Source organism: Anomaloglossus baeobatrachus, chromosome 5 (genome assembly GCF_048569485.1).
Source record: "Anomaloglossus baeobatrachus isolate aAnoBae1 chromosome 5, aAnoBae1.hap1, whole genome shotgun sequence".
Lineage (NCBI taxonomy): Eukaryota > Metazoa > Chordata > Amphibia > Anura > Aromobatidae > Anomaloglossus > Anomaloglossus baeobatrachus.
In genome coordinates, this window is record NC_134357.1 from 224965415 (window position 1) to 224988110 (window position 22696).

Here is a 22696-nt window from a genome sequence, read left to right on the forward strand (position 1 = left end):
CTGATGGCGTCTGGCCGCATGTAGCCCGCGGCTATAAAAGTAGGGACACCAGGACCCTGCGGCCATCTTGTTGCTGGTTCCTGGAAGAGGCCGCCGGAGCCATGTACATGCCGTCCCGCAGCACCGTAGCCCCCGCACCTGGAACCGCGGCGTGGGTGGAGATCTGGACAGCTTAGCTCCAACAACGGCTGCAGGTCAAGATGCAACTCCTCTTGGAGGAGTGGGAGACCGACATGGCGGAGGTTATAGCAACTGTACGGAGACGCGAGGAAGAGGGAGCTTCGGAAGGGAGGGTAAGTGACCCGCGCCCCTGTACCCCTAGTGGGTCGGTCATCGCGGCCGCGGGACCCGGTCTAAACCCGCTCGCCCTGCTACCTCCCACGCTACCCGTATTGGCTGCCGCGACCCCGCCACTAGGCCCGCTACCACCGCTACCGGTAGTGATACCCCGCACGTCCGCCCAGGCGGATCGGCCAGCAGCCGGAGCCCGCGACCGATCGGAACTGCTTCCATGGAAGGTGCTGAAGCCTGAACCGGAGGCATCTGCGGAGACTTCCCCCGAGCCGGAGCCGACGAGCCGCTCCGTGCAGGAGGCCCGGCGGAAAAGGACCCCTGTACCCATCCCCCACACCTCGGCTGAGGTTGCGCCGGGTTGCCGCAGCAAGGCAGCACCCCAGGCCAAGTCACTGCGGGACCTTCCACCCAGATCGCCAGTGGTGGGCAATGTCCAGAAGGTCTTGCGGGGTCCAACCCGTGCGCCGGAGCTCGCAGCAGCCCCGTATTGGGACAGGGAGCTGACACCGCTGGGCCCGGAGATCGTGGAAAGGGAAAGGAAGAAGGCAGAGTTAGTGGCCCGCACGATCCAGAAAAAGAGAGCCTCCGCCAAGCGACCTTCCATGTCCGGGGCCCCCTGTATGAAGGGCAGGTGAGGCGGTTTGATGTCCGCCGGGGCTATGGCTTTATATATGAGCCGGGCCTGGAGGCTGAAGTCTTTATAGCCCGGCGGGATGTTAATGCCCACCTGCCGGAGGAGCACCCAGGCCGCAACCTGATGCCGGGAGACCTGGTGCAGTACACCCGGCACTGCGGGGAGAGGGGGTGGTTTGCGTTGGACGCAAAGCTGAGGGGCAGCCAAGAGGCCCGAGTGTTCACCGCGCCCCCTCCCCCGACCGACGCCGAAGAATCGGAGTGATGGCAGCGGAGTCCCGTTGCAATTGTCCCCCGTTGGGACCACCAGAGTGCTGTTTAAAGTATCTTCGAATGATAAGTAAATAACTGATGAGAAGTTCACCTGATTTTCAGCTTGATTTGAACCGGTCGTTGCCGGCAACTGGTCCCCGTTGGGACCCCTCACAAACAACTGCATAGGAACTACTACAGACAAGCCCGAGAACTGGCAGGGCAACCACGAGCTTGTGGTTTGTAAATAAAATGTGTTTTATGGCTTTACCGTAACCGCCTCTGGAGAGGCTGATTTGGAGGATGGGCCTGGAGGAAAGTGATGGCCCAGGCCCGCCACTACCGCAAACGGTGGCGATCCTCCGGGGTTTTCAGGGGCTCCCCATGGACGTGGGTCCCCTGAAAAGGACAGAACCCGCTCGGGTAACTTGTGCTGGACTGGGGTCAAGGGGTGCTGCCTGTTTGCTTAGGGGCAGCATCAGGGCCAGTTACTTGGATGGGAGAGAGCGGAAGCCGTTACCATTTAGCAACGTTTAAGTGAATATGCCTCCCGATGTGGGAAGATGTTATTATACTTGTAATGTGTTTACCGTTTATCTTTTTCAGTTTGTGAAAATAAAACCGGTGATGGACGGGCAGCCCGCGGACGGTCTGCATTTTACTAAGGGGGAATGTGGAGCCATGGACAAGCCAGGTCGTCACAGAACAACACCAACACACCCCACACTCCCGGTCAGGCACACCAGAGTCAGACAAAAACCCTTGTTGCCTTCCTCCAGGGGCTGATGTTCACACCAGGGGGGTGGGCCAGGCGGTTGGTCCCGCCCACCGAGGAGTTCACAGTCCTGGAGGCGGGAAAAGCAGGCAGATCAGTTTGGGAAGTAAAAGTGGAAGGAGGGAAGTGGCAGTGGAGAAGCCTGAAGTTGGTCCGGGTGTGTGGCCCGGACGGAACAGCAAGGTTGGCAGACGGTGGTGACCGTCTGCAGGAGTGGCCTATTGGAGCTAACCGTAAGGACCATGAACGGGCGGTGGCCCGTTGGTACCGGACCGGTACGCAAAGAGAAGCCAGCACCATCTGGCAGGGGCTTACGGACCCCGGCAAGGCTAGGAGTCGCCGTGAATTTGTCAAATCCGTTAGCGAAGGGAACCTCCTGGGTTTCCCAGCAGCCAAGTCCCGACAGAAGGCAACAGTCTAACCGAGAGAGGGAAACACAGTCACCGCCAAGGCTAAAGTTCCCAGGGCCAGAGCCTGCGGGCAAAAGGGGCTCCTTCAGCACCCATCCAAGCTGGGGAGCGGGTTACCGGTGGGAACCCATTGGAACCTTACACGTTACACAGGTGCAGGGAAAGGCAGTCAAAATCAAACTGCCGGGAGGAGAAACACCGCAGCCGTCTGTGGGACCCATCCATCCAGCCGTTTGTTTTACCGGAGACTCTGTGTACATCATTGGCTGAGTGAGTACCACCGTGCCGTGCGGCACAGCGCTGCCCCCGTGACCCTGCACCTCGCCAGGCCCCGTAACCCGCCTGCCATCCATCCCTACCGCCATCACCGGGCCCCGGGACAACCAACCCCCTACCCACGGAGGGGAGAACTAACATCCAGGCTGCTCCCTGTCATCGCTCCCGGGATCCCCGTCCAGAGCAGCGGTGGTGTCACCAATCTCACCACAACCGTGAGTGGCATCACGGACAATACCAAATCCCCACAATCAATCCCCACCCTTTTCACTCACGGGCGAGGAACGCCGCTTGAGTCCCCGGGATCCGGCCCACCGCTCGAGCCACCACCGAGCAGCAGCAGCAGCCGGACCCGAGCAGTGGGAGAGCGCAGCGTTCCCTCCTCCGCCCACGACACATACATATCTGGTGGCAATGCCCCTCTATTAGGGCATTCTGGAGAGACATATTTGTTCTATTTAACAAAGTTTCTGGAATGGGGATTCGGCCTACCCCTGAGCTTGCCCTTTTGTCTCTAAGTGAGTTCTCCATTGCTAAATACAAGAAGAGCATCCTTAGGCACTTTCTGGCAGCCGCCAGGAGGCTGATCCCCAGATGGTGGAAACAGGTAGTGACTAGTGATGAGCGAGTACTAAAAAGCTCGGGTGCTCGAAGCTCGGGCCGAGCCTCCCAAGATACTCGTGTACTCGGCCCGAGCAACAAGCCCAATGTTATCCTATGGGAGACCCGAGTATTTTTGTGAAATGACCCCCCGGCAGCATGGAGAAACCCTAAAAATGTCACAAAAGTCTCAGAAGAGTGCTCAAATGACATGGCAACAGCATGGGGAAGACCCCTTGAAGCATTTATCACTGAAAAGTCACAGCTGTGAACAATTTTGTCCGCGTTTTACGCCATTTTTACGGACTCACCAGAAAACCTTCCAAAATGACCCCAAAATGATTTTTCATGGCGGAAATGTTAAGGGCACATACCCAATAGTGAGATAGAGCTGGTGTATGTTACTTTTTGAGATTAATACATGAAAGATTTTACGTGAAAACATTGTGTGGCACTCCGATGTCCCTGAGAAGAGACGTACATAAAGGCCTCTGAGTCTAATGTGCCCATTTTGAGGAAGTGAGTCTTTGTAGTATTTTCCTTTGCCAGGGCAGTCCAAAATTGTGAGGTTCACCAATGCCCCTGCATACAGACGTGCATGAGGGCCTGTAAACCTGAAGTGCCCATTGTAAGGAAGTGGGTCTATTGTAGTATAGCCCTTAGGCAGGGCAGCCAAAAATTGGGAGGCTCCACATTGTCCCTGGATAGAGACGTGCATGATGGCCTGTAAACCTGAAGTGCCCATTGTAAGGAAGTGGGTCTATTGTAGTATAGCCCTTAGGCAGGGCAGCCAAAAATTGGGAGGCTCCACGTTGTCCCTGGATAGAGACGTGCATGAGGGCCTGTAAACCTGAAGTGCCCATTGGAAGGAAGTGGGTCTATTGTAGTATAGCCCTTAGGCAGGGCAGCCAAAAATTGGGAGGCTCCACGTTGTCCCTGGGTAGAGACGTGCATGAGGGCCTCAAAACATTAAGTGTCCATTGTCAGGAAGTGGGTGTATTATAGTATAGCCCTTAGGCAGGGCAGCCAAAAATTGGGAGGCTCCACGTTGTCCCTGGGTAGAGACGTGCATGAGGGCCTCAAAACATTGTTCCCATTGCAAAGGAGCGGGTCTCCTGTCGTTGTAATGTCCATTCTGCAAAGAATGGGCGAAAAAATTTACCACTGGGGGTATACCTGAAACAAAGGCCTAAGTATTGCAATTTGTAACGGTCATCATCATAGTGGCGCATGAGGAGAAGGAGGAGCAGTCCAGCGATTATCCAAAGTCCAGAAGTGTGTACCCATGGGTGAGTGGAGGTACATGGCAAACTTTAAATTCCGCTCTCATTTGCTGGTGTTGTGGTGAAGTCTGGCCCAATCCATCCCTTGTTCATCTTGATCAGAGTCAGCCTGTCAGCATTTTCAGTTGACAGGCGGGTGCGTTTATCTGTAATGATTCCACCTGCGGCACTAAAAACACGCTCTGACAAAACGCTAGCAGCAGGGCAGGCCAGGACTTCCAAGGCGTAGAGAGCCAATTCATGCCACGTGTCCAGCTTGGATACCCAATAATTGTAAGGCACAGAGGAATGTCGGAGTACAGTTGTTCGATCTGCAAGGTACTCCTTCAGCATCTGGGCAAACTTAGGATTTCTTGTGGCACTACCCCGCACCTCAGGGGCTGTGGTACGTGAGGGGCTGAGAAAACTGTCCCACATCTTAAAGACTGTTCCCCTACCTCTGGCGGATTGGACTTGTGCCTCTCTCGGCTGTACGCCTCGGTTGTCCACTGATTCATGACCTATGCCGCTAGCGTTTTGTGAGGGGAATGCTTTGCCTACTTCCGTGACTATGGCCTTCCGGAACTGCTGCATTTTGGTTGACCTCTCCTCCACGGGAATAAGAGACAAAAAGTTCTCCTTGTAGCGTGGGTCTAACAGTGTTACCAACCAGTAATGATTGTCGGCCAAGATGTTCTTAACGCGAGGGTCACGAGACAGGCAGCTTACCATAAAGTCAGCCATGTGCGCCAGACTCTTAACAGCCAGGACTTCAGTAGCCTGACCAACAAGATGACTGAACATGCTGTCCTCCTCCTCCTCCTCCTCATCTACCCTGTCCTCTGGCCAGCCACGCTGAACCGAGGATATGACTGGTGTGCATGTCATATCCTCAATTTGGCCGGAGAGTTGCTCCATGTCTTCATCCTCCTCCTCGTCATAGTCCTCCACTGCACGTTGTGATGAGACGAGGCTGGGCTGTGTGTTATCATCACCCACACCCACTACTGTTTCTTGCTGCAACTCATCGCGCTCCGCCTGCAATGCATCATGTTTGTTTTTCAGCAGAGACCGTTTTAGAAGGCAGAGTAGCGGTATGGTGACGCTAATAATGGCGTCATCACCACTCACCATCTTGGTGGAGTCCTCAAAGTTTTGGAGGATGGTACATAGGTCTGACATCCATCTCCACTCCTCAGGTGTTATGTGTGGAGTTTGACCCATTTCCCGACGGCTTAGGTGATGCAGGTACTCAACAACTGCCCTCTTCTGCTCACATATCCTGACCAACATGTGCAGAGTTGAATTCCAACGCGTGGGGACATCACACACCAGTCTGTGAGCCGGAAGATGCAAACTGCGCTGAAAGCCGGCAAGGCCGGCTGAAGCAGTAGGTGACTTTCGAAAATGTGCAGACAGGCGGCGAACTTTTACCAGCAGATCAGACAGCTCTGGGTATGACTTTAGAAACCGCTGAACCACGAGGTTGAGCACATGGGCCACGCATGGAACATGTGTCAGCTGGCCTCGCCTCAAAGCCGCCACCAGGTTCCGGCCATTGTCACACACGACCTTTCCTGGCTTTAGGTTCAGAGGTGTGAGCCAGTGATCTGCCTGCTGTTTCAGAGCTGTCCACAGCTCTTCTGCATTGTGGGGTTTGTCACCTATGCAGATTAGCTTCAGCACAGCCTGTTGCCGCTTCGCCGAGGCAGTGCTGCAGTGCTTCCAGCTTGTGACTGGTGTGGAGGGTACAGTGGATGAGGATGCGCAGGAGGAGGAGGAGGCTGAAGAGCATGACATTCCGGAGCTGTAGAGTGTGGGTGAAACACTGACTGAGGTAGGGCCTGCAAACCTTGGTGTGGGAAGGACGTGTTCCGTCCCTCGCTCAGACTGGGTCCCAGCTTCCACAATATTAACCCAGTGTGCCGTCAACGAGATGTAGCGGCCTTGCCCACAAGCACTTGTCCACGTGTCTGTGGTTAGGTGGACCTTGGGTGAAACAGCGTTGTTCAGGGCACGTGTGATGTTTTGTGACACGTGGTTATGCAACGCGGGGACGGCACACCGGGAGAAATAGTGGCGGCTGGGGACCGAGTAACGTGGGACAGCTGCCGCCATCAGGTCACGGAATGCTTCTGTCTCCACCAGCCTAAAAGGCAACATTTCCAGCGCAAGCAGTCGCGAAATGTTAGCATTTAGAACTGTGGCATGTGGGGTGTTGGCAGTGTATTTGCGCCTGCGTTCAAAGGTTTGCTGAATGGATAACTGAACGCTGCGCTGGGACAAGGACGTGCTTGATGATGGTGTTCTTTCTGCGTAGGCAACTGCAGGTGCAGGAGTGGAGGAGGCTTGTTCGCAGGCAGCATGGACAGGGGATTGGCTCGCATGCACAACCAGCGAAGACGTAGCAGTGACATCAGCAAGCACTGCTCCTCGACTCTGTTGTACTTCCCACAAAGTCGGGTGCTTGGCTGACATGTGCCTGATCATGCTGGTGGTGGTCAGGCTGCTAGTTTTGGTACCCCTGCTGATGCTGGCACGGCAGGTGTTGCAAATGGCCTTTTTTGAATCATCTGGATCCAACTTAAAAAACTGCCAGACTCGGGAAGACCTAACATTTGTACAGGCACCTTGTGTCGTCGTGTTGTTCCGGGGAACGGTTGCCTGACTTCTGCCTGGGGCCACCACCCTGCTTCTTACTGCCTGTTGTGATGCTACGCCTCCCTCCCCCTGTGCACTGCTGTCCTCGCTCTGCATATCCTCCTGCCAGGTTGGGTCAGTTACTGGATCATCCACCACGTCGTCTTCCTCTTCCGCACCCTGCTCCTCCTCCTGACTTCCTGACAATTGTGTCTCATCATCGTCCACCACTTGTTGAGACACGTTGCCAACTTCGTGAGAACGTGGCTGCTCAAATATTTGGCCATCTGTACAGACGATCTCCTCATGACCCACTTCAATATGAGCTGGCGAGAGGCCAGAATGTGTGAATGGAAACGTGAACAGCTCTTCCGAGTGTCCAAGTGTGGGATCATTAATGTCCGAGGAGGACGTGTACTCAGCCTGGTGGTAGGAAGGAGGATCAGGTTCAGAAATGTGCGGTGCAGTATCACGGCTACTGACACTTGACCGTGTGGAAGACAGAGTGTTTGTGGTGGTGCCAATCTGACTGGAAGCATTATCTGCTATCCAACTAACAACCTGTTGACACTGGTCTTGGTTCAAGAGCGGTGTACTGCTGCGGTCCCCAAGAATTTGGGACAGGACGTGCGAGCGACTAGATGTGGCCCTTTGTTGTGGCGAAATTAGAGCTTGCCCACGACCTCGGCCTCTGCCTGCACCACCATCACGTCCACTTCCTTGTTCCTTGCCAATGCCCTTGCGCATTTTGCAATGCTGTGCACTGCTGACGTGTATATTCACTACTTGTGCGTTATATCAAAGTTTGTGGAAATTGCACACAAGTGCACCTGTACGCTGCCACCAACAGGCACACACGTGCGGTTTTAAAAACCAAGCACGGACACAATAAGAACCTAACAGGTTTTTTTGGGGAGCGACAATTACAGACAAGTCAGACATTATCTGGACTGTTTTACACTGTGTACACCAGCCCCAGATATGATGAAGGCTGGTATACGGTCACCACTACCCTGCCTGCCTGCCTGCCTGTATACTGGTACAATAGTCCTGACAAGGACTCTTCTGGTCACTAGCCTGTATTCAGACCTGGCTATACCCTGCCTGTATATAGCAACAATAGTCCTGAGAAGGACTCTGCTACTGTACTCCGACCTGGCTATACCCTGCCTGCCTGTATACAACTAGAATAGTCCTGAGAAGGACTTTTGGTCACACTGTTTGCAGCCCTGCAACTGAAAAAGCTATAAAGGGCCGCAAAGCTTTCCCTGAATCAGCGACACTCTCCCTGCACTGACTGTCTGGATAGCTGTGAGCAGAGCACAGCGCGCCGGCCGGTATAAAGGCTCGGTCACGCTGTGCAGGCCGGCCAATCACTGCAATTCCACAACTAACAGGGCTGTGGCATTGCAGTGGTCTGCCAGCCAATCCCTGCATGAGGGCTGGCTCTCAAAAGAGCGCCAACATGCAGAAATGAAGACCACGAGTACAGCACGAGTATCGCGAGATTACTCGGTCCCCGCCGAGCAGCCCGAGTACAGCGATACTCGTGCGAGTACCGAGTAGTTACAAGCATGCTCGCTCATCACTAGTAATGACACCTTCTAAATCTGATCTGGTTTCAGAACTTAATGAGATTTTTAGGATGGAGGGACTTATAGGACAGGCAACAGACACTTCAAAAAGGGTGCTGAAGGTGTGGACCCCCTGGATTATGTACAGAGAATCTGTGAAATTTGGACTGTGGATTGCAAGGTAGTGAACCATGTCTAGTATGGGGTGACAGAGAGAAGTGAGGCTTAAACCTCTAATGCAGGGCTCTGTTTTCTTTTTCCCGGTTTCACTTTTTCCTCTTACTTAAAGTTTCTGTTCTATTCTATTCTTTTTCTCCTTTTCACTATTCCTACTAGCTCTTCGATAATGCTTTAATTTGAAAATAGATCAATATCACCGTTTTTACTCATATATTGAGATCCATGTATGGTTTTACCTACTAGATATGTCATTCTCGGTTTCCTTATTCTTGGATCTTTTTAATATGTAATCACTTAAAAAAATGTCTTTGAATGTTTTGTATTGACTACATTTTCTTCAATAAATCTTGATTTGAACAAAAAAAAAGGCATTTCCACAATTTTTTTTTTATTTAACATGTTTACTATATGATAAAACTGAACTTGCAGTACGATTCTCCAGGTGAGTACGAGCACGGAGATACCAAACATATTTTCTTCTCATTTAAAATGGTGGAAAAAAAATTCAGATGTTTGTAAAAAAAAATAAAATAAAATAAGAAAATATTTTGCTTTTGGTTCCATTTTCTGAGAATCATAACATTTTTATTTTATCAAGACCGGGAGCTAAGAAGTAATGGCTTATTTTTTGCTCCCTAAGCTGATGCTTTTACAGATACCATTTTTGGGTAGATGCGATTTTTTTATTGCCTATTATTGTATATTATTGCAATGTTGCGGCCCCCAAGAAAATGTAATTCTGGCCTTTTGACTTTTTTTTTGTTATGTAGTTTACCGATCAGATTAAAGGGACTGTATCGCGTTTTTTTATTTTTTTATTAAAATAAGTGATTCTGAAATGAAGTATTTGTAATTCAAAATGAAATTCGTAGCTTATTTAGTTTTTATGTAATTCTAATTTTACTGTATGCACTGGGGGCCATGTTGGATTTGCTGTGTGTGTAACGACAGTTCCACACTCCTTTATGGCAGCCCCTGTGCATAGAGAATAGTGGTCGCTATCTGACCCTATGTTTAACGTTACAGTAGGTGTGTGCTGTGATATGGACGCGCCCCCTGGGCTGTCCAGATCACAGCAATGGGAATATTTCAGCACCATTTTTGTGGAGATTCAATCCATGCTCTTTGCGCCACTTTACACCTGTCAACCGCCGGGATGTAAGTCTGGGACGCCTCCCCTCCCCCCGTTACTGATCACACAACCCTCCCTCCCTCCCTCTGTTCTCACCAGCCCCCGCCCGTTACCGTCTGTTATTAAATCACGTCCCTCCGCTGTCCCCAGCCCCGTTCTGGCGGCCTCCGGTGTGTGTGTGTGTGTGTCCTCCCTCTGCTCTCATCAGCCCCCTGCCGTTACCGTCTGGTCCCTCCGCTGTCCCCAGCCCCGTTTTGGCGGCCTCCGGTGTGTGTGTCCTCCCTGTGCTCTCATCAGACCCCTGCCGTTTCCGTCTATAATGAAATCCCCTCCCTCCCCCAGCTGTCAACAGCCCCATCCACGTGTGTGTGTTTGTGTGTGTCATCCCTTCCGCTTGCTACCCTGTGTGATACTGTCTGCATGGTTGTTTATCTAATCCTCCCCTGTGTGATACTGTCTGCATGGTTGTTTATCTAATCCTCCCCTGTGTGATACTGTCTGCATGGTTGTTTATCTAATCCTCCCCTGTGTGATACTGTGTGCTGAGCTGTGTATCTAATCCTCTCCTGTGTGATACTGTGTGCTGAGCTGTGTATCTAATCCTCCCCTGTGTGATACTGTGTGCTGAGCCGTGTATCTAATCCTCCCCTGTGTGATACTGTGTGCTGAGCTGTGTATCTAATCCTCCCCTGTGTGATACTGTCTGCATTGTTGTTTATCTAATCCTCCCCTGTGTGATACTGTCTGCTGAGCTGTGTATCTAATCCTCCCCTGTGTGATACTGTGTGCTGAGCTGTGTATCTAATCCTCTCCTGTGTGATACTGTGTGCTAGCTGTGTATCTAATCCTCCCCTGTGTGATACTGTGTGCTGAGCCGTGTATCTAATCCTCCCCTGTGTGATACTGTGTGCTGAGCCGTGTATCTAATACTCCCCTGTGTGATACTGTGTGCTGAGCCGTGTATCTAATCCTCCCCTGTGTGATACTGTGTGCTGAGCCGTGTATCTAATCCTCCCCTGTGTGATACTGTGTGCTCAGCTGTGTATCTAATCCTCCCCTGTGTGATACTGTCTGCTGAGCCGTGTATCTAATCCTCCCCTGTGTGATACTGTCTGCTGAGCCGTGTATCTAATCCTCCCCTGTGTGATACTGTGTGCTGAGCCGTGTATCTAATCCTCCCCTGTGTGATACTGTCTGCTGAGCCATGTATCTAATCCTCCCCTGTGTGATACTGTCTGCTGAGCTGTGTATCTAATCCTCCCCTGTGTGATACTGTGTGCTGAGCCGTGTATCTAATCCTCCCCTGTGTGATACTGTGTGCTGAGCCGTGTATCTAATCCTCCCCTGTGTGATACTGTGTGCTGAGCCGTGTATCTAATCCTCCCCTGTGTGATACTGTGTGCTGAGCTGTGTATCTAATCCTCCCCTGTGTGATACTGTGTGCTGAGCCGTGTATCTAATCCTCCCCTGTGTGATACTGTGTGCTGAGCTGTGTATCTAATCCTCCCCTGTGTGATACTGTGTGCTGAGCTGTGTATCTAATCCTCCCCTGTGTGATACTGTGTGCTGAGCCGTGTATCTAATCCTCCCCTGTGTGATACTGTCTGCTGAGCCGTGTATCTAATCCTCCCCTGTGTGATACTGTGTGCTGAGCTGTGTATCTAATCCTCCCCTGTGTGATACTGTGTGCTGAGCTGTGTATCTAATCCTCCCCTGTGTGATACTGTGTGCTGAGCTGTGTATCTAATCCTCTCCTGTGTGATACTGTCTGCTGAGCTGTGTATCTAATCCTCTCCTGTGTGATACTGTCTGCTGAGCTGTGTATCTAATCCTCTCCTGTGATAGTCTGCTGAGCCGTTTTTCTAATCATCTGCGTGATACTGTGTGCTGAGCCGTGTATCTAATCCTCTCTTGTGTGATACTGTCTGCTGAGCTGTATCTAATCCTCATGTGTGATACTGTGTGCTGAGTTGTGTATTTCTCTCCTGTGTGATACTGTCTGCACAGCTGTGTATCTAATCCTACCCTTATCCATCATATAGTGCCAACTACTGAGCCACCATACAGTGCCAACTACTGAGCCACCATACAGTGCCAAATACTGAGCCACCGTACAGTGCCAACTACTGAGCCAACGTACAGTACTAACTACAGAGCCAACGTAGTGCCAACTACTGAGCCACCATACAGTGCCAACTACAGAGCCACCGTACAGTGCCAACTACTGAGCCACCGTACAATGCCAACTACTGAGACAACGTACAGTGCCAACTACTGAGACAACGTACAGTGCCAACTACTGAGCCACCGTACAGTGCTAACTACAGAGTCAACGTACAGTGCCAACTACTGAGCCACCGTGCAGTGCTAACTACTGAGCCACCATACAGTGCCAACTATTGAGCCACCGTACAGTGCTAACTACTGAGCCACCGTACAGTGCTAACTACTGAGCCACCATACAGTGCCAACTACTGAGCCACCGTACAGTGCTAACTACTGAGCCACCGTACAGTGCCAACTACTGAGCCAACGTACAGTGCCAACTACTGAGCCACCGTACAGTGCTAATTACTGAGCCACCGTACAGTGCTAACTACTGAGCCACCATACAGTGCCAAATACTGAGCCACCGTACAGTGCCAACTACTGAGCCAACGTACAGTGCTAACTACTGAGCCACCATACAGTGCCAACTACTGAGGCACCGTACTGTGCAAACTACTGAGCCACCGTACTATGCAAACTACTCAGCCACAGTACTATGCAAACTACTCAGCCACCATACAGTGCCAGTGCCAACTACAGAGACAACGTACAGTGCCATCTACTGAGCCACCGTACAGTGCTAACTACTGAGCCACCATACAGTGATAACTACTGAGCCACCGTACAGTGCTAACTACTGAGCCACCATACAGTGCCAACTACTGAGCCACCGTACAGTGCTAACTACTGAGCCACCATACAGTGCCAACTACTGAGCCACCGTACAGTGCCAACTACTGAGCCAACGTACAGTGCCAACTACAGAGCCACCGTAAAGTGCCAACTACTGAGCCACCGTACAGTGCTAACTACTGAGCCACCATACAGTGCCAAATACTGAGCCACCGTACAGTGCCAACTACTGAGCAAACGTACAGTGCTAACTACAGAGCCAACTACTGAGCCACCGTACAGTGCTAACTACTGAGCCACCGTACAGTGCTAACTACTGAGCCACCATACAGTGCCAAATACTGAGCCACCGTACAGTGCCAACTACTGAGCCAACGTACAGTGCTAACTACAGAGCCAACGTACAGTGCCAATTACTGAGCCACCGTACAGTGCTAACTACTGAGCCACCGTACAGAGCTAACTACTGAGCCACCGTACAGTGCTAACTACTGAACCAACATACAGTGCCAACTACTGAGCCACCGTAAAGTGCCAACTACTGAGCCACCGTACTGTGCAAACTACTGAGCCACCGTACTATGCAAACTACTCAGCCACCATACAGTGCCAGTGCCAACTACAGAGCCAACATACAGTGCCATCTACTGAGCCACCGTACAGTGCTAACTACTGAGCCAACGTACAGTGGTAACTACTGAGCCAACGTACAGTGGTAACTACTGAGCCACCGTACAGTGCCAACTACTGAGCCCCTGTACAGTGCCAACAACTGAGCCACCATACAGTGCCAACTACTGAGCCACCATTGATTTTTTTTTAGCAAAACAAAACACCTGTTGACATAAATCGCGGCAACAATGCATGATGTTTTAACACGTTTTTTTTCTCACTGGTTTTTTATGCAGTTTTATCATTGAACAATGTCATTGAAGATGGTTTAAAAAATTAAAAAAAGAAAAAAGGTCTGATGTCATTTCCTTCTTCAATATTCTTCATTCTCCACTAGTGTATGCAGGAGAGCAGACAGCTGCAGAACTACAAGGCTCAGCATGCTCCATCCAGGACTGTATGCTGGAGGGAGAGGCAGGGGGAGCACAACTACAAGGCTCCGCATATTACATCTAATAGTGTATGCAGGAGAGCAGACAGCAGCTGCAGAACAACAAAGCTCAGCATCCTACATCCAATAATGTATGCAGGACAGCAGACAGCAGCTGCAGAATTACAAGGCTCAGCATGATCCATCCAGGACTGTATACAGGATTTTTTATCCACCCAAAAAAATGACGTGGGCTGCGCCATATTTTTGTATGCTAGCCAGGTACAGCAGGCAGGTACGGGCTGCCCCCAACTCCCAGCTGCCTATTTGTACCCGGTTGTGAGCCAAAAATATAGCGAAGCCCTTTTTTTAAAATTATTTCATGACTTTCATGAAATAATTAAAATAAAAAAAAAGACGTGGGCTTCGCCCAATTTTTGAGTCCAGCCAGGTACAACTAGGCAGCTGTGGATTGGAATCCGCAGTGCAGGGTGCCCATGCTTTCTGGGCACCCCCACTGCGAATTGCAGTCCGCAGCCACCCCAGAAAATGGCGCTTTCATAGAAGAGCCATCTTCTGGCGCTGTATCCAACTCTTCCAGCTGCCCTGGTGACAGTTGGCTAGCTGGGTAATAATGGGGTTAGGGCTAGCTTTATATTATCAGCTCGCCCTAAGCCCGAAATTCATGGTGTGACGCCTATATTAGACATGGCCACCATGAATTTCTAGTAAACAGAAAAAAAAAAAAAACAACAACACAGAAAAATTGTTTTATTAGAAATAAAACACAACACAATTAGTGACTCCATCTTTAATGAAATAAAGAAAAACCCCCCTCCGCAGTAATCCTGGGTCAAGGGTCCCACGCCGTCCAATCCGGATCCAATATCATCTGATCGGTTTGCTGGAAGGCAAAGCGATCAGATGATGTGTCAGGATCAAGTGCCTGAATCACATCACACATCAGCTGATTGTATAAAAGCCGATTATACAATCAGCTGATGAATCTGTGAAGAAAAAAAAAAACCCTACACACGTCCCTGCTGACTCCTGTCGACCGCTGCAGGAGCTGCCGGTGATCAGGTGAAGAAGTCTCCGGACGCATCAGCTGATAGCCGGGCGGCAAAAAGACTTGCGATCAGCTGATGGGTCAGGTGACCACATCAGGTGATCCACCGCCAGGTCCTACCGCCATCATACGTGCCTGAGAGGACACAGCCGGTGCAGCGTTACCGGATGAGGAGCTGGGAGCGGGCATGGCACCGGGAGTCTGCAGACACGTGAGTATGTTTTTTTTCATTCTATTGTTTACTTTCGTTTTCACTGCTACTTCCATCTCACGCACGGGAGCGGGCCTGCCGCCGCACGGGAGATTGAAGGAGCAGCGGCGGTTTCGGGATAGGAGCGGGCATGGCACCGGGAGTCTGCAGACATGTGAGTATTTGTTTTTTTTCTTTCTATTGTTTACTTTCGTTTTCACTGCTACTTCCATCTCACGCGCGGGAGCGGGCATTCCGCCGCACGGGAGACTGAACGAGCAGTGGCGGTACCGGAAAGATTCAATTACCGCAGTGTGTATAATATATATATATATATAATAAACAGTCAGTGTGTATATATATATGTGTGTGTGTGTGTATGTATATGTGTGTGTGTGTGGGGGCTGAGAAGAGTCAGTGGATGTGGATATATATGTGTGGGCTCAGAACAGTCAGTGGATATAGCGTATGTGTAACAGTCAGTGTCTGTATGTGTAACAGTCAGTGTATATATGTGGAATAGTACGTGTGTGTGTGTATATACTTACTAATGGTTGAGTCATCTCCACGTTCCTGTGAACGCTGATCTTCAGGGACCTGCTGCAGTAAGGCTGTTCCTTCTCCAGTGCACCGTACGATGCTGCTGCTCCTGTATGACTAAAATGTGTTTCCACTTTACTTCCGGGTGGAGCTGTACAATTCATATACAGTCACCCAGAAAATGGCGACACATTACTATGAAATACACCTCCTCCCCTTTTGGGTGCAGTGTAACACCCAAAAGGGGAGGAGAATAGGCATGTCATCTATTGACTGCCCAAATTTGCAGCTATCGTAATTCTACTAAGGATTACTATAGCTTTTGGATGTATACACAGGAAGATGCTCCCCCTACTGGCAATTATAAGTATTTTTAATAAAAAAAATTTTTTTTACATATTTAAAAGTTGAATTACATTAAGAAAATAGTTGTTACACAATTCTAATAATATTGTTTGCAGATTTGGCCTACAAAAAAAAAAAAATTAGACGATACAGTCCCTTTAACTTATTTTATATTTTGATAGACCTGACATTTCTGAACACAACGATACCAAATATATTTTTTATTTATTTTATGTTCAATGGGGCAAAAGGGAGGTGCTTAGTGCTTATATTTTTTGTTGGTTTTGTTCATATTTTTACAAACTTCTTTTTCACTTTTTATTGTATTTACTTGTTCCGTTAGGGAACTTGAAGCTGTAAACATCGCTTGTTCTATACAGAGAGAAACCAAGGAAAAAATTGTGAAAACATACCCTGCTGTAACTAAATAAAAGCATAGTGCATATAAACATAGGGTACTTAGTAAACACTGTTTTTGATCAAAAAAAGCATAAAGCTATTCCACCAAACGTCAAGGTGTACCCAGTTGGGATGGTACCTACACTCTCTAATATTAAAACCTTACCATGGGTCTAAAATAGGCCTCAATGTGGCTAAGGGCTGAGGGCTGAGAGCGACCGGATCCCAACAGGACACACACAGTCAGGGGGATTCACAGAATGAAATGTCCAGCTCACTGAGAAGGGGGCCACTCCCTGTTTGTACTGAATACAAAAAAACTACATAAAAATATTATATATATATATATATATATATATATATATATATATATCACACTCCGGCTCACCTTTTTGTTTTTTTGTTCTATACAGAGCAGTGCAGCAGCACAAATCAGAAACTCACCACTCCTCTTTCCCATGCTGCTCCAGTCTCTGACGTGTTGTTTTTTTTGCTGCTCTGCACATCTTGACACAGTGGAGTTCAGTAGTGACATCATCTCACCCGCTGTGCTCAGACATCCCAGCACAAACACAGTGGCGCGCGTCCATGGTCACCATAGTGGTGCCTTCATTTGTTGTCACCCACTACATAATTAAAAGGGGTTATCTGAGACTTTGTATAAAAGAAAAATGTGCCTAAGCACTAACAGGCAGTTACTACCTGGAGATTGTACTTGGTGCTGTTCTTTGCTGACACAAAATGGTCACAGTCCCCTAGTGCTGGTGATTTAGCTGCTTCTGCTGAAGTCAAGTCAACAGAGCGGCTACTTCTTTTCTGCTCCAAAGATTGACAGCAGCGGGGAGCAGGCTGTCAATCAGCATGAAGTCAGCAGTCCCACCCCGTCAACAGAACATAGTGGAAAAGACGCCGCAGGTCTGATGAATCGCCGGCAGGAGTGGTCTGTGACCACTCTGTGTCGGCGAAAAAAAACATTTGGTACAACAGACAGATAGTTGGCATCTAACTACCTGCTCGTTCATAGGAACTTTTTTTTTTTTAAAAGTCCTGGATATGTCTTTTAAACGCACTTGCTTTCCATGGCAACTAAATGGGACATTCCAACCACTGGAAGTAGTGCACTGACTGAAAAAGATGCTAAACATGTAATGTAAGTTAATTTGCTCACTTGTTACAATGGCTCTTATTACATAGGCGTTATATACTGTGTTCCAAGTCATATTGGTGGATGCCGATGGAGGAGAATGGTCATGAATGGCCATAAACACAGCAGTTTCATATACTTGATACCTAATAGAAGAAACTCGCTGGGACGCACACAAGGAGAGCATCAGGTCTCCTAATTATTAGGGTTAGCTGTGGACTCGCTTTTAAAGGTGGGAGCAAATAGAAATTGTATGATTAAACAGCCTTAGAATTTATAGGGCTATACTTCCTTTCAGGATTTGGAATAGCAATATTTACCCGAGTATCCAATTACCCTGATTCAGCAAACAATGGGTGAGACCATTCCTCCTCTTATACATGTAGTGTGTTATCTATACATTTATGGTTTGGGGGAAATTCAGTGAATAGAGCTAATAGATCACTGTCAATATTGCCTGGTCCTTCTCATTTCATATAATAATGTAATGTGTTTTTGATATTTTGAGCCTGTTGATTTGGAATTAATTGACCACTGTCAATATCAACTGGTCTATTGATCAGATATACTAGTTTTTCCATACACTGTATTTGTTCAGATAGCCCTAATAGATTTTTTTGGTTTATATTTAGGGTCGTCTTACTAAGTTGATTATTTGTGTATCACTACTGGTTTATAAGGATTCAGATATACTTACTCTGGCTACCCTCAAAACATCTACACAGAATCGGATACATACACCAATGTATCATATATTGTTTTGTCACGTCATTATGATGACATTATTATGTCGTCACATTAATTGTGGTGTGTGGTTTATCAGGAGCTTATCATGATACATAGAATAAAAAACCCTCTGTTACCGCCAAATAAACTAGCGATAACTGAGTCTCACAAACTGATCACAATTTGAGCTCTATTGTATGCTTTTTAATGGATATTTTGTCTTTAACGGACCTAATAGTAACTTACCTTGATCCTGGTAAACGTTGCAAATTTGTATCAGACACCTCAACTCTCAGAGGAAGCAGAGGTACCCAGAGAGAAAGCGTAATAGAGGAACGTAGGCGTTCCAGCCAAAACTCCACTTTTACACCAACAGCTCCTTGAGTCTCCTTTCCACCAACAAACAAGAAATCACAGGCATCGGACACCTGCCGGGGTGAATGATGAAAAATAATTAGTTTTACAAAAATGAGAATATTTGTATTACGCTGTAAAAATTAACGTACTAAGGAACAGAATACATATACCTGTATAATCTGTGCATTTGGGGTCTCACATCCGGCCTCTTTGGTAACATCCATAACAAATCCACCAGCCTCCAAGGCAAACACACGCACTGGAATCTTCTGAGAAATGCCAGTCAGCGGAGCTGTATTCAGTATCTCATGAGACTGCAATAGAGAATAATAAAAGAGTATGTAAAGTCTTGAAAACCCTGTCTACCTCTAAAATTTAGAGTGATATATTACGTGTCATTCCAGTTTTATTAATAGAGTTTCATGGTTTTAGTTTATACTCATTCTTTGAATAGAGAAAAATGTTCACATTTTCCAATATGGTCGGTTTTATGATTTTGCCTTTGATTGTAACCTTTAGGGTATGTTCATACCATGTGTTGGCTTTGCATTATTTGCTGTAATTTTCCAAATCATTCTAAAATCTCCTCATTTCTACCACAGTTTCAGAAAATCATGGCAAAACAACTTGAGTGAATATAGTATTATGGTTTACTTCCAGAAGGTAAAAACATGTCCTGGTCATGTGGTGGGTACACAGGTGCTTGGTGTTGAATTGAGTTGACCACCTGTATGTCTACCTGTAGCAGAAATATTCTATTTTTTTTAAAGTGGGAAAAGGACTTGGTTGTACTTTGACATTCTGCACTGTCTAAGGGTACATGCATACTACGTTTTTTTAACATGCGTCCTGAACGTTTTTTTACGCAAAAACGGATGCAGTACAAATGCGTTTTCATTTCAATGCATTTACAATGGACTCGCGTCAACATGCGTTCACATGCGGTTGCGTGCAGTACAGTCAGGATCCAGTGACTTGCAGTATTTTAACTTTTTTCAAAAACGCTATTTGTAGCGTTTTTAACCTGCGTCCAAATACTGCATGTCACCGAATCCTGACTGTACTGCACGCAACCACATGTGAACAGTGGTATGCTGATAGAAAGGATCCTGTTTGCTCTACTGAGCATGCCCAGAAATCAGCCTTCTCTCTCTCTCTCTCTCTCTCTCTCTCTCTCTCATCCAGTTTCACTGGCTCCCGACCACATGACTCCAATGCCCGCCCATACACTGCAAGTGAAATAACACTTGCATCTGCATGCGTTCAACAGGATCCAGTCATATGCGATTTGCGTTTCTTTGATGTCCGTCAAAAGCATGTTAAAAATACGTAGTGTGAAAGTACCCTTATGATCACTTGCTTTTTTTCCAAAATAATGTAATCTACATTGATCAACATTTGAAGGTTTTTCGTAAGGGGTACACCATACCAATAGAACACAGCTTTACAAAAGATCCAAAGTATATCATCATAAAACTTTTATTTTGCCCAAAATGTGATGATCATAATTAGAGAACAGCAATGACTGTAGCACAGAGAAAGATTATAAGTACATTTTCTGAAAGTAACAACAGTCACCAATCAGTAGGAAGTGTACAGGCCTTTGCTTTCAATGACTTAAGCAAATCTACGGCCAAAGGACATCACTAGTCTCTCATACTGCTCTGGTGTGATTTTAGTCCACTCTTCTTCCAGTCTCTTCCACAGTTCTTTGACTGTTGTGGATTTCTTGGCAATAACTTTGTCAGATAGGATTTTCCAGAGTTTTTCTATTGGGTTTAGATCAGGACTCTGGGATGGCCATTTCATTGTTTCAATGTTTTCTGTTTCAAAGAACTGCTTTACCCATTTTGCTGTGTGACAGGGGGCATTGTCCTGCATAAAAATTGCTGGCTGATTGAGTGATGAATACAAGAGAGCACCATGCGTTGTTGAAGAAGGTTCTGATAGACACTCTGCCATGTAGCTGTATGAGAGGTCCAACTCCTGCTGCAGAAAACATTCCCCAAGCCATGACACTTCCTTCACCACCTTTCACTGACTTGATAACACACTCTGGGTTCAGTCTTTCCCCAGTTTGTTGACAAAGATAATGTTTCCCATCAGACCCAAATAAATTAAACTTGCTTTCATCACTAAAATGAACGGTGAACCATGTCTCCTCTGTCCACACAACATGCTCCTCACCAAAGGTGAGTCTAGCCTTTTGATTCTTTCTGCTAATGTGAGGTTTGGTCACCGCAGAGTGGGCTTTCAGTCCAAAAGCTCTAAAATGTCGTGACACTGTATGACGAGACAGATCCTAAGGCTACATGCACATGCTTGCCTTTTTTGCTGCATTTTTGTTGCATTTTTTTTGGTGCAGTTTTGTTGTCAGTAAGTTCTGACTTTTGACTTCCCAGCAAAGTCTATGAGAATTCAAATTTGCTGTATGCACATTTCAGTTTTTTTGTCAAAACCTTGTGACAATAAAAAACCAAAACAGCATGTTCATTCTTCTTGCGTTTTTGTCACCATTCAAATTAATGAGGGGATCAAAAAAACGCATGGAAAAAACGCATGGTACCAAATTGCTGCTTTTTGCAAGCGTTGTACTTGCATTTTTGTCATAAAATACGCAGATTACCCACATTGTTCCAGGATAAATAAATACTGTTCTGGAGAGTGAGTCTCCCTCTCTCACTCTCTCCCGGTCTGACATAATCCACATGAGGTCCCACAACGCTTCCAACACTGTTACATCTGACAATCACGGCGGAGCGACATAGAACATGACTGCCCGCTGTGGGGTTCGATCAGCGGTGACGTCACTCAGGTGAGTCATCCACCTGTGGCTTACTTCAGTCAAGGCTTAATATGCGGTCACAGGTGGAGGACTCCAGCTGTGATCAGAAATCACCCAAGTGATGTCACCGCTGATTGTGTGGCTCACTTCAGTCACACAGGTGATTTGCTGTCACAGGTTGAGGACTCCAGCTGTGGCCACTGGTAACCTGAATGACGTCACCACTGACCGCGCAGCTCGGCTCACTTCAGTTGCTGCATGGAGCTCACAGCGGGCAGTCAGGTTCTATGCCGCTCGCTGTGAGCATTAGATTTAGCAGTGCTGGAAGCATTGTGGGACCTCGTGTAGCTTACATCAGACCTGGAGGGGTGTTTTTAGGGTTAAAGTGGTAAAGCAGGTGCTTTTTTGTTTTCATTTCAAATAAAGGATTTTTGTTGTGTGTGTTTATTTACTTTCACTTAATGTTAATGATGGGGGGGATGTCTCAGACGCTTGCCATCACTAATCTAGGGCTTAGTAGCAGCTGTGGGCTGTTAACTCCTTATTTCCTCAATTGCCACTACACCAGGGCAACGGGAAGAGTCGGGTCCAGTGCCAGAATTGGATCTTATGGATGCACCACTTCTGGGGCGGCTATGGGCTGCTATTGTTAGACTGAAAAGAGCCAAATAACCATGGCCCTTCCCACCCTAATAATATAAGCCCCCTGTTGTCTGCTGTACCTCGGCTGGTTTTAGAAAAATTTGGGGACCCTACATAATTAAAAAAAAAAAAAGAAAGCGAAAGAAGCGTGGAATCCCCACTATGTCTCATAACCAGCCAGGGTACAGCAGACAGCTGAGGGTTGCAGCCTGCAGATGTTCTTGTGCTGGATATGAAAAATGGGGGGGACCCCCCGTCATTTTTTTTACCAATAAAAACAACTGGCCAACCTAGCTATGCCTCTATTGAGCTATTTTGTTATTTCTTTCTATCTATTGTGTTCTTTCTTATTATCTATTCTATATATTATTTCTTTCTATCTATTCTTTCTATTTTTTCTATCTATTCTAGCTATCAATTATCCTATTCTATTTTGCTTCTCCTTAAAAAAAAAACGAATTAATAAAAACGTGGCAAAAATTCACCATCATTACAAGCTTTTTTTTTTTACATTTTCAAGCTTCCTGT

The 22696-nt window shown here is 47.6% G+C and overlaps 1 protein-coding gene across 2 annotated transcripts in view; it reads right to left on the reverse strand.

Moving 5' to 3' along the window:
- The window catches only part of TMEM132A (transmembrane protein 132A), an 849435-nt gene that overhangs the window by 351171 nt on the left and 475568 nt on the right, over positions 1 to 22696 (reverse strand). For both annotated transcript variants that reach the window (XM_075349137.1, XM_075349136.1), the window contains exons 8-9: positions 18912 to 19055; positions 18631 to 18812 (exon numbers count right to left, since the gene is read on the reverse strand). In XM_075349137.1, the coding sequence (XP_075205252.1) occupies positions 18631 to 18812; positions 18912 to 19055 (326 nt within the window). The remainder of the gene's footprint in view (positions 1 to 18630; positions 18813 to 18911; positions 19056 to 22696) is intronic.